The following is a 13,095-nucleotide window of genomic DNA, read 5'->3' as shown; positions in this document are numbered from 1 at the left end:
CATCTTTCAGCTGTTGACTCCTACCTTTGATCAGCCCACAAGTCCCATTTTTATCCTGCTTGTTAAGTTCTCCCAAAAGCATCCCCATGCTTTTTCCCAAGCCATCCCCCATGTACTTACTTACAGGCAGCTTGGCAGTTCTTTGTGTGGGTACGTGATCTTGAAGGGAATCACTGCTGATAATGTATAAACAGGATCTAACTGCATTAAGAAGTGCAGGTCTCTCTCTTAACTTCAAATGGCTTAAATCTGGTACTTTGATACAAGCATCAGTATATACACATGGGAGCAATGCACACTAAAGACATTTATCAGCAGAAGTTATACCTTCATGATGTAACATGGTGGCAGCTTCCTAAGCAGCTACCTCAGGGATAAGTTCATCTTTAACATCATTTATTTTCATGAAAATATGAATTTGTGCAACTACACCAAAACATTAAAAAATCTTCCACATTTCTTTTGAAGCCTCCATAACACAAATAAGAAGAAAGGCCAAATAAATTATGAATTATCCAACTTGAAATACAAAAGCCAAAGAAATTCTCATGCATAATTATTCTACAAGCTCTGTCAACTCCCAAAGCAACGGAATTCTCCAGTGAGCTGCCTGCAAATCCCTTTAACACCATAATACAGATTTCCTTCTAATTCTTCTGATTCACTTTCAGCAGATCCACAAAGATAAAATCTCAAAAAAAAAAACAGTCTTTGTTTTTAAAGATTTTCAAATGTGTAATACCTGGTATACATAACCCCTGGCGAGATGGTTTATAGAAAAATGATTTAATGATTTTAGATGTGCTACTTCACATATACTGTGATCCATTACTCTCCACAGTGAATTTGCTTTTACTGGAAGCTGAGGAAAATGTATGCAAGCTTTTTCCTAAACAAATCTAACTTCTTTCTTGAGCATTAAGGAAGAATATCCTTCACTCAGTGTCTGAAGCATTAATTTCTCTCACAAGCAGCTGCAGAAGAAAATGCTAAGCTCACTTTGCAGTTCTGTAACAGGAAATGAACAGAGCAATAACTGTACCTGCTTGACTCCCTGAAAGGGTGAGGAAATCAATGGACAATTATAACTTCATTAACTTTGATAGGCACAGGAGCTGTTCCCTCACAGGGACAGAGCTGCTCTTGCAGAGGGAAGGTCTGACTCAGGCTGGCTACACTTTGTGATGGGGTACAGCTTCCTCCAAGTCAGTCCCAAAGAACCTGTAGAGAACTACCACCTTCCAAAGTGTAATTCAGACAGAAGCCAGAAGCACTTGCAATTGAAGTATGAATCACACCACTACAGTGCAAAACAGTGGGTACGGAGCTTTAACTCATTAGGCCAAAACCACAGATTCCCTGTGACATGCTCTCTGCATTTATTCAATGCTTTTAGGAAGACTTTGAGCCCTCTGCTTTTCACATCGCTCATGTAACAAGTAAAGATGACCACCAGCAGCTCTTTTCTGAAATTCTCCTGGTCAAGATGCTACCTGTCAAGCATGACCATGTGTATGCAACTGTGTGTATGCAATGGGAGCAACTGGGGTTGTAAGTAAAAAGGTAAAAAACGTAAAAATTATACAAATCAGGCCTGTTGCACCAACATTGGGAACTACACTAGAAGCAATTAATTCAAGGCTTTTCCTGATACACATTTTTCTTGAGGTAGGACATTCCAAACACTGCTAAGCTGCAGAAAGATGCAAAGCAACCACAGAAGCATAAACCCAAGGACAGCTACTTAGCCATCTATGCACTGAAGGAGAGGACCGGAAGCAGTGAACAAATATACAGAATAGTAAAAGAAAGGAAAACTCTTACCACCATAAAAGAGAACTTTACGTATGCGAAAGCAGGGTGGGGCTTGTGACAGAAAAGACGAAAGTGAGCTATAACAACTCAAACCCACAGGAGAACAAAGAGAATGACATGACCCCAAACTCACACATTCCCAACAGTTTGTACCATCTGTCTTCGTCACTGGATAGTTTTGATCACCTCTCTCTTTGTAAAGGGATACATTTAAGCACTTGAAGACAGCATGGAAACATCAGTCAGAGGTATACTTTGTAAAATTACATCTTTTACCCAAATAAACCTGTATTTCAGATCCTCAGTTTGAAACACGTTTTAGAAGAAATGAAGAGCACAGGAGTCAGCACTCCTAGCATTTCTTCTGCTCTATAACCTGCTGGCTTTTAAAGAGCTTAGCAGCAGCAACGCTGGAACACTGCACAGATATTTTGCAGCAATTGCTGTGTTCTCTCCCCAGCAGACTACGGAAAGACCTCTCTCATTTCTTCAGCAGATTTCATCTTCAGTTTCCTCAAGAGAAGAGGTTTTAAGGTCACTGAGGCCATGCTATTATGGTATTAATTGGGAATTGCTTCCCAGCAGTGCTCTCTCCAGTATGATGCAGTTCTATTTTTGAGGCAGAGAACAGGACTTCCACCACATTCATAATCCACAGACCAGCAAATTGCCCTTTGTGGATCTTTTTCTTAGTCGTCAACCCACCTTCCTTCTGTTAATTTCTAATATGTACTCACGAGCTCCTACAAAGAAACTCTGATAGGTCCCGAGTCTGTTGAAGTGATAATACTAGACAGATAGCATCTGTGTGTGCACTTGATCCACCTCCCCTCATTAACAAGTGAGACTGTGGCAGGATGATTTATTACAACCTTGCCTGCCAAGTCTACTTACTCTCTCTTCATATGAGAGATGCTTCCAATTTACAACTCTTCTAATGCTGATGTGCCCAAAATAAGATGAAATGTTGTTAAAAATTGACATCAGCTTTCTATTACTATCATTTAATATCTTCCTAGTAGAGGAAGAACAGAATCCCTCTTCTCTTGGGAAATTTGTGCTTTCTGTACTACCCTCACTAGTAATTATGGAAGAGCCAGGTCTCCTATTTACAGTGCACTATACTGTCACTAGTTTTGGGGAAACAAAAAACAGACCTGTTAGACCCTGGAGATTCTGCTGTGTCTCAGTACCAGAGTGTCCTTAGGAGACATGAAGGCAAAAGGCAGGCCTACAGTGCACATGCCCTTCAGCATGCTAACACGCTGACTGGTGCTACTGGTTCCAGAACATCTTTTTAAACAGAAAACAGGTGTTTTGCTCATGTGATTTGAATCCTTTGCACATTAGCAATTCTAGACTTCAGAAGGTCCCCAAAGGGGGCATGCTGCAGAACCCCTAAATTAGCAAGACTTCCTCTTCTGAAGCCCCTAAGCAGTGCATTATAGAAATCTCCCACACAGCTCGCTGAAAGCTGATGCCCTTCCCACAAGGCTATAGATTCAGTGATAGAAATATACAGAAAAAAACCCCCACAAAACAGTACTAACTCAGACTAGGGCCTGTATCTAACTAAAGGTCTTCCTCCCCCCTCCTACAGTATGCTGCCCACTAACAACACAGAGCAGTGCCATCCACTTCTTCTGTACATCAGCATTTCTACACTATCCAGCACAGACTGCTCAGTGTACAGGAGGTGAGCTCCAGCTGGAAGAGGCATGCTTAGCTGTCACCCATGGAGAAAAAGTCTCTTAAGCAGCACATATCCTCCATTTCAGCAGCAGCAGCAGCCATACAGTCTTCTGAGTCTTCTTGGCAGACCTGCAAATCACTGACATAAAACTAAAGGACACTAAGGCTAATATTAGCAACTACATCCAAAGGGCTAAGGTCCGAGGTGTCAAAAGTCTTTGCCTACTCACAACTAAGTACTCCACCAAGAATCACGAACTTACCACTTGCTGAGGTGAATGAGCTCATGTTATCCAGAACTTAGGAACAGGACACAGGGAAACACCATGAAGAAAGTAAGGAACACGTATTATACTCTGGGTTCATTTGCACCTATCTTAGCAAAACTGATTAGCTTTTTGTCAAACACTTGATGCAGATTTCAGAGCACACCAGAATGTAACCAGGGATTACACCTTGAGCTGGTAAATACAGGACTATAAAATACTAGGTGCAGTTAAACTGGTGACTCAAATTGAAAAATGGCAGAGATGAGCTGAAGACTGCAAATCTAACCATCATCCTTTAGCCTGGACACTGGCAATCAAATAGAGCCATTCAAAAGGGAAAAAATTCAGTCAGATTCACACATGCAATCAGTAATCTTTTCCAGCTGCGTTTTGAATGCAACAGGGGAAGGGAATCTTAGGAAAAGCAGACAACATCCAGATTTAAGGAATTACAATTCTTATGGTTACCGGCAAAGGAAGATAGGATACTTTCAACATATGGGGACAACGAGAACAAAATGGAAAAGGAGGCCTAAATTGTTTGCTGGAACTAACAGTTTCTAGAGAAAGCAAACATGAAATAATTGTAATTGCCTGATCTCTAATGCATGTGCTAGCAGTGACTGACATTACAGAAGTGACAACTTAATGCAAAAGGTCTTGGTCCCTTCCTTCTGATATCTGCTCTTACATCAACACAGTCTCACAGGAGGAAGACACTGTGGGGTGCAGGCACATATCAAAAACTCCCAACAAAAGAAAGAACTATTCATCTAGATCTGCAGTCTGCTGTAGTCAAGCCTAGAGCTAGCACTTTGCAAACTGATTTAGCCAAGTTCAGAAATTGTAATAAGCCATTAGAATACTGCAAGTGGTGGAATTTCTTTCTGGGAGTTATGCACTGTGTGCCTACCCTATGTTCAGAAACAGTAAAATTCCTCTTTTAATGTGTATGTGATGGAATTATGCAAAGATTTCTTGAAAACGAGGGTTGTCTGCAGGAGGATTAGTTCTAGCAGCACAATTTTACCAGGAACACAGTCAGTCTACACAAGATAGAGCCTGGCTACTTCTTCGATCCTTTCTGTCATTGTACACTGCAGAAATAACCAGCTGCTGATCTTAGCCATCATATCCTCAGGTCAAAGTGAAATTCTGATTTCAAAGCAGCTGAGATGACAATAAACAGCTTGCAATATAGCCTGACACATGAGTGTCAGCCATGACCATGCAGCTTTTCACACAGTTTTCAGTTTCAATTCTCAGCCACAAAGCAGTTGTCCAAGACTGAAACATTAAAAATCTCTGCTCCAAATAGTGGTGCTACTCATGTGTTTAAAACACTTTCAAAAGGAGCAGGAAGCCAGCAGCAAGTCAGCTGGCAGCCACGACAAACTGTCTTACCTTCCATGGCATATTTCATATCCTGGGCAAAAAGACTCCACATCACCTCTGCGCTGATCTTACCAACAGTAAGTTCCTGAGGAAACCTGAGGGGACATTTGGGAAAGGCTTTAGCATGTATTCAAGCAAAGGGTTCTTCTGTATTCAGCTCTGGAGTAAACTACAAGATGAAAATCTCAACAGGCTTTTCCTTCACCCAAACAAATCACCAGGTGGATTTTAGAGATCATGGACTCAACTGCATCACAAAGATGAACCAGTCCGAAAATAACACTGCTGTTGAGATTCTTTTCAAGTCAAGAAATCCACCCTTGGATGTCTCTCCCAGAACAGACATCTCCAGTGATTTTGGGAATATGATCTCTATGCACTATTTGGTTACTATGCACAGTAATCAGGTATTCTTGCCATGTTAAATTGATGATATCTAGGGTGTATCTAACCTTTTGTGGATAATACTTTGTCAGAAACCTTCATCCGTGTCCTGTGGGATTGTTGGAGAAGCATCCAACAGATAAACAAAGCAGTTCCAAATGCTTTGCAATGTACCAACCCCACCCAATGCAATGTCCCAGTGCAGCACAGAGCACCATGTTCCTAAATAACAAAGTAAGGTACTATCACCATGGCACCTCTGTCTGCATTAATGTGCATCCAGGGGAAAATATAAAAAACAACAACAAAAGAACTCTCACCCCATTTTCAGGTGCCTCCCTGAGTTCAGGATTGTAATAATCAGGGTGTTTGTGTTCGAACGCCATCGTAACTGAACCTTTTGAAACTCTTCCATCGCAATCAAAAAGTGTTATTTATATAGACAGAGACAAATAATACAGAAAGACAGACAGGCAAGATAAGTACTTCTATAAATCCACAAATGAGAGAAGAGACAGAAAGCAGTATAACATAAAGCAGAGCACACAGAGAGACGAGAATTAGGCATAAAGGACATTGAAGATTCTTACTGATTCAGTACTGGGGTATAAGAATTCTTGTCCTCCTCTATGATGGAAACTATCAAAGTGATGAGTTTAGGCCAGAAATCCAAGTTCCTGATACTGGGACCCTGCTCCTCAGGAGGAAGATCCTGATTTTTGTTCTGTGAAGGAAGTCATTGGAAAACTGGTGTAAATTTAAAGCGTGAAGAAAAAGCTGACAAATGCAGATCACCTTGCTCCTCACAAACACCAAACTGTAATTACGAGCACCTTTTTTTGAAGAGTTTACAGTTATTAATGTCCGCTGGCAATTTGTTTTGTCTAATAGAAAATATAGCAACATGCCAAACTACATTGCTTACCAGGGTTCTCAATTCTAGGTAATCTCCCTTTTGTCATTTACCATGGCAATAGAAAGTCAAGTTCCAAAAGACCTGCTGAGACATCTAAGCTTGTTCCAAATACTTCCATTTTAATTCCTTGGGTTGATGACTATATCCACGTTGACATATTCTATATGCATCACCATAGAGTGGCCAGCACAGCTCTTACAGATTTGAAAGCTGGGTCTACAGATGTATCCTAAGGCCAACGCAGAATGCTGGGTGACAGAAAACAGTGTAAAACTTCACTGTTTGAGGTTTATCTAAGCTAGAGACAATCTGCTTGATCAGTCTGCTCAAAGTTGCATCAAACCTTCCATTCAAAAATATCTGCTCAAGAAACAAAGATGCTGAGACTGGGAAAACAAACTGTAGTGTAATTAGTATAAAATAATTCATCGTCTTCCACTTACTTGTTAGTGCTCATTAATTGATTACATGTTCTGTGCATTCTTGTTTATGTTAGCTTTTTATATCAATTAGCACAATTATTTTAGGTAGGCATTTTTGCCTACTTATTAGCTACTCACAGGATCTGTCTGGTACTCGCGACTGTACAGCTCATGACAGTTGTTGAAAATGTACTCATACGTGGAGTTGAGGCAAGCTTTTACGCAGTCCTTCACTACCTGGCTTGCTCGGGGTGGACTCTGAAGCTCTTGCACCTGCACAGAGACAACAAAAAGAGTCAAAATATTGTTCATAAGTAGAACTGGGAAAGAACAAATCACCAGTCTGGGAGCTACCCAGAAATCAGCAAACCTGCTTCCAGAGGCATGCACTGTCTGTGACCTGAAAGAATCAATGAACAAGTGTGCCCTGTCTCTTTGGCTTGCCTCCCCAGATACAAAACAGGAGTGACAGCACTTACGGTTCCTCAGGATCATCTGGACTGTAAGAGGGATTCGACATGTCAAAGAATATTCTTCTGATTAAAAGAATCACATTGCTTAATGTGTATACTTTGAACTAAGTCAACACAATTTCTGCTAAACTTATAGGATTTTGCTATAGAGCTGTCAAGCAATCTTTTTAATGAATGGAGGGACAGGTAACAGACTATCAGAGGAAAATACACCTAATCTGGAAAGCCATGCTGAAGAATAAACATTTGTATGCTTTTAAATACAGTACTTCAAGGGTGTCTTCAACCACTGGTATTACTGCATATTAAATTATACCTTAATCCTACCTGACTTGCCAGCTGATACACTTCCCCCTCTTGCAGCAACAGAGCTTTTTATTACTTCATTGTTACAACACATTAGAAAAACACTGCAGGGTTACTTTAAAACTGCAAGAGGCATCACCTTGTGAATAAAATTATACTGTGAGACAATTTTGATATTTTCACTGCCTCTAAGCTCATCGGGGTATTTCTACAGACTAAACTTTCACTGTAGGTCTGAGTCTGAATCAAAAGTTCATTCTGAAAGTTCTAAAACATTATTTAACAAAGAGCTTGCAATAGAATTATAAGCACTTACTCAAATAGCTCACATGAGAAACTTGGTTTGCCTTTGATAGGACAGAAATTACTAGGAGGCGTGCTAACTGCTACACTAGTTAAAACAAAGCTTAGAAGCAAAAGTCAAAAGTTAAAAATGTTCTCATTACATGTTGCTACACAAGCAGCACATTAACACACAGGATATCTTCTCACAGATCTCTACTGGGAAATACTACACCATTTCAGTATCTTACCCCTCAAGAAATACTTCTAAAAATATTTATTTGATAAAAGACATGAAGAAATGGTTGTGACCAATAAATGCCATAGACAGTTAATAGGAAAAGCTTCATAATGCTATTAACAGAAGTAAATTATTTTTCTGAAGGCAATTCTTATTTTTCTTCTCTCTTCTCTCATCCTCCCACTTTTTTCAAAATTAACATGTCAAATTTACAACTCAAGAACTCCAGGGAAAATACAGCTCTCATCTTCATGAAGCAAAACAGAGTGAAGTATTGTGCACGTTTATTAAATGGCCGTGGCCCTTAATTGTTCAAAGCACAATAGCATTTAAAAAACGATTTAAAAATTAGAAAACAACTCCTGCAGCAGGAACTGCAGAGATTCCATTCCCACCCCCACATATAACATTACCTTCATCCTGAAAAAGGTAATGCTGGTCAGCAAATCCACTGTAGATTTCAGGTCCTGCAGCCTTTCACGGCTGCTGGCTGGGAAGTTATTCTGTCGACAAGAAAAGGAAATCCTGTTGGAAAGCACAGTCTGATCCATGCAAAGCTTCAAGCATGTTCTAAATAAGGAAAGTGTCTTGGAAACATTTCCTGCTTGAGAAGCTTTTACCAGTCAAAACAATGTTCAGTAAATATGGCCTTTTTGCTGCAAGAGCTCATATGTTTGCTTAATTAAATTGCTTCTCATATGATTGTGAAGTCTGTGGATGCCAGGACACTGGCAACCTTCTGCAGCAAGAGATATCTCCTTGGTGGCAGAAGGAGCAAGCAGTGAACAACACTCTTGCCACCATCAGCTCCAGAACTACTGCTGAGGTTGCTTACAGAGGTCCTTTGCTTTCTGCACTTACCGCTTGGTTTGTCTTTTCTTCTGAAACACTAAGAGATGCGGAATATTTGCAACCTCTCCATAGAAATAAACTTGATTGAAAAGTGAAAATTTTTCATTATAGGAAGACAACATAACCACTCAGTTGCCTATAAGATCCAATCCACCAAGACAAGCACACATCAACCTGTTCTTCTGTTGCTCTGAAGCATTTGCTTTCCATATTATCCCCACCAACCCGCTCTCTGTAACCACTGTTTTCTCCTTCAACTCTTTGAGTTAAACTGATATTAGAAGTCTCACTGTCCTTTCAGATGATGTGTGTGCACACATATATGCATACATATATTACATATATAGATATATGCACCATGCACATGCTGCTTGCACCAAGCTTTGTTTTTCAAGAAACTGTTGTTCCCTTTCTGACCTCAGGCATTGTGCTTTCTCACAGATTTCAATTCTTTCCTTCCCCAAACTTTAACAGAGTTCATGCTCTTCATGTTCTTCTACTCAAAAAGATGTGACTAGTCATGCTTCAATAGTAAAGGCAACAGAAAATATGGCCCAGTAACACAGTATTGGTTTAGTTCATTAAACCAGTGCAAGTAAATCAATGTTCCTTAGAGTTTATTGTAGATGTTATTACTAGACAGTACTCCTCATACAGTTAAGTTGTCTACACATCACCTCTTTCTGGCACTCAATGTATTTACCAAAATCAAGATTTAATCACAAAACGTTGAATGACTGTTGATAAATGAATGCATGATCTTGATTAGGAATATTATCAGTAAAATGTAATATCTATTTTGAATTTCAACTTCCTCTATGTTTATGTCAGCTAGCAATGAATCAACAGAAAAAAAAAAACCTGAAATGCACAGAATAACTGCACTTGCTTATGAAAAACTTCTTAAAATAATTATGCCAAGAGTGACTTGGAGCTACTCTTGTGATGGCTACACCTCTCCACTCTTGCTCTCAAAGCCTACCACTCCACCCTGGAAAGAAATTATACTGATTTGACACTTTCTTTTTGACGAATCCAGTGTGGATGTTCATTGGTTTCTCATTCTTTACTTTTAAGTGTTTCCAAATATCTTGAATCAACACACAGAAGGGAGACTTAATATGGGCAATTTAAGCTGTAAATGGCTGTTCCTTCTCTTGAAGCTGCATGCAGTACCTTTTCCTTCCAGAACCTAACTTGCCTTGTAGGGGTCTTAAAATAATCACTAAGAGGGCTCAGATTGCTTATGCCAATTGCTGTCTAAATGCACTGCCAACTAGGAAATATCTAAATCATTTAAAGTGAACAAATCTTTCCTGGTCCTTACTTGTTTGTCCAAGGTTTAGATCATTAATGATCTGAAAGCAGCTTCTATTGAAGACCAAGCAAATGAAAAGGTATCACTACTACAGCTTCCTGTTGTTTTCCCTTTGCTTCTCAGTGAGTCAGTGAACTCTTTGCATCTTTTCTTACTAGTAATGTAATTTCAGAATATCTCATTACACAACATTCCTTTTATCTTCTTTCATGCTTTGCCCTTTCTGTCCTTTTTGCTCATCTTACTAATGCAGTTCTCATATTAGTCTGTTCTTGTTTCCCTTTTGTCTATTTTTACATAAATACACAAAAATCAAAGCTCACATTTTGCCACCATATTTGTTTTTTTTCCACGAGCTAGTCACTACTTAAAATTACCTAGCAAGGAATCTAGAAAAAAGTCAAATCACAAACCTGTTGTAAAACTATGTTGGCTCTGGAGTAGAGTTAAGAAACCTGATAGGCCAGTGCCACCACTTGACACCTATCCTTCCCCCATTGGGGGTGGTATAGTGGTGGTTGGGAATCTCAATCTGAAATCTCAATTTATAGATGCAGTGTCAGGGACAGTGTTGAGAGTCTGCCAGACTTAAAAAAAAAAACAAAAAAAAAAAAACAAGACTGCAGGTCCTCTAAATGATTTCTGCCTCATGAGTGAGAACAAGTCTGTTTTCCCTTTGTGGATGATACTTGAATTAGCTGATAAGAATTTAAATAAATTAATCCATTCAGCTCATGCTCCTGGGAGAGTATCAGAGACCAGGACAGTTAATAATCCTTAGATTATTCCAGAAGCCTTGAGAGGAAGGTATAATTGAAGAAAGAACTTGGTTTAAATTCTATCCAAAAAGAAAACAAAACTGTGTATTTGAGCTTGTCATGACAATTCAATAAGACACAACTAATCAACAGTTCATAGAAAAATCCCAATGGTGTATTTCCTCCCTGCCCATCAACATACCCAAAGAGATTTTGTTTATTCTCACTTACCCTGTACATAGAGAGATCAATCCGAAGCGAGTTATGAAGCTGGTCCAGTAGCTTAACAAATCGTTCTTTCTGTTGAGCAAAAAACACCACCAAGCATCACATATCATCACTGTCCAATCAATATTCTCAGTAAGAAGCATGATATCAGAGAATTAGTGCTACAGCTCAGGAGAGAGGGAGGCTGTGCTACAGATTATGCAGTTCTTTGCATTTATTCTTATACTGCGTAACCACTTCTGAAGTTCATTTAACTTCAGAATAAAATCGTCCTTTGTTCACTTTGAAGTAGAGGTCAAACAAAACCCCTCTGACTCAAGAGAAAATATTTATATCAAATCTATCAATATCAAAAGTCCAGTTGTACCACCAAACATACCCCAAAATTGGAGGCTGCAAAGCGGTCTGAAGCAGACACGTTTGTGGAGGCAGTTGTGTGCGCATAGTAAGCGTTGATATTGGCAAGTAAGGTGCTCATCACAGCTGGTACACCTGGGCACATGTATTTGGAGGAAAGACATGCAAAATGCCTGCAAAAGGACAGTTCAATTAGTCATTCTTTTCTCTGCTGTGTAGTGCTTCCTGACACTGCATACAGCATCCTACAACCCAACTCTCAGCCAAGTTTCCTGTCCCTTTAACAGCCACAATGCTCTAGGTAACACCCTGAACATCTGCAAACTGTTTTCACCTTTTCATTTTCATTCAATCTCCATCATTTTGCTTCAAGTTTTTCACAAAATATGTCATCTGTACAACAGATATGAGCGGAGAAAAAAGAAAAATCATTTTACTACAGCCCTTTCCATGTCATAAAACAGCTTCTCAACTTAACAATTAGTTGTCACTAGTTTTTGACATTAGTGATACTGTGGGTACAAGAGCCAAGCCTGGCACACAGAGATCAGTATAATTTACTGCTACTCAAGACAGGTTCTAAGGTGCCATGAGGCAGCAGCAGCTACAAAGCATATAACCACAGCAAAATCACACACTATTATTTCTGTGCTGTACTGATAAGTTATTCCTTAGCGCTAACCCTCCCAGCCTTCAGGAAGTATGCTCACTTTTGTTTGGCTTTTATTTATTTTATTTTTTTTCTTTCTCATTTAACTGCTCTCATTAATGTGCAAGGAACCATCCTGCAGCAAATCTCAAAATTATGCCAGAAGTGCTCAGGCTTGTGAAATGATTAAACAATCAAAGAAAATCTGTTAGATGTAGAGGAAGGGGGGAAATAATTTGAGCTTAAGAGGTCTGATATGGTGTGAATGTGTTGTGAATGTGGTGTGGTTAAGTGAAGTTCATTCCAATAGACAGGAACATTTGCAGGTTTTAAGTAGTTCTTCAATTAGGAACCCTCACAGAAGCCCCAGACTAAATTTGGGAACTATTTTTCTAAATGTAGTTTTCTCTCAAGGAAATCCCCACAGAAATCAGATTTGGTGCTAGTTAACCTACAAATAATTATAATCAAAAAGCCCCTCTGAGAGAACTCTACAGAAACACACAAATCAGTATTGCAGACAAATAAGACCACAGAATAGAATCATAGAATCCTTAGGAGTTGGAAGGGACCTTTATTAGTCATCTAGTCCAAATTCCCTTGCAATGAACAGGAACACGCACAGGTAGATCAGGTTGCTCAGGGCTTGATCCAGCTTTGCCTTGAAAATCTCCAGGGGCACAGTGGCCGGATGTAAGCTAACTTGCTTATTACATGATATGTATGTACCAACCAAGG

At 39.5% G+C, this 13,095-nt stretch overlaps 1 protein-coding gene across 1 annotated transcript in view; it reads right to left on the bottom strand.

Moving 5' to 3' along the window:
* Positions 1 to 13,095, bottom strand: part of LOC136050882 (protein unc-13 homolog B-like) — a 179,898-nt gene that overhangs the window by 42,409 nt on the left and 124,394 nt on the right. Inside the window, exons 18-23 of the mRNA XM_065740061.1 lie at positions 11,731 to 11,881; positions 11,355 to 11,423; positions 8,609 to 8,698; positions 7,032 to 7,166; positions 6,146 to 6,279; positions 5,181 to 5,266 (exon numbers count right to left, since the gene is read on the bottom strand). Coding sequence (XP_065596133.1) covers positions 5,181 to 5,266; positions 6,146 to 6,279; positions 7,032 to 7,166; positions 8,609 to 8,698; positions 11,355 to 11,423; positions 11,731 to 11,881 — 665 coding nt within the window. The remainder of the gene's footprint in view (positions 1 to 5,180; positions 5,267 to 6,145; positions 6,280 to 7,031; positions 7,167 to 8,608; positions 8,699 to 11,354; positions 11,424 to 11,730; positions 11,882 to 13,095) is intronic.

The sequence above is a fragment of the Cyrtonyx montezumae genome, unplaced genomic scaffold (genome assembly GCF_038088225.1).
Source record: "Cyrtonyx montezumae isolate F1298 unplaced genomic scaffold, pur_monq_1.0 scaffold_25, whole genome shotgun sequence".
In the NCBI taxonomy this organism is placed as follows: domain Eukaryota; kingdom Metazoa; phylum Chordata; class Aves; order Galliformes; family Odontophoridae; genus Cyrtonyx; species Cyrtonyx montezumae.
Note: the sequence above shows the minus strand (reverse complement) of the source record. Positions and strands in the feature narration are given on the sequence as shown.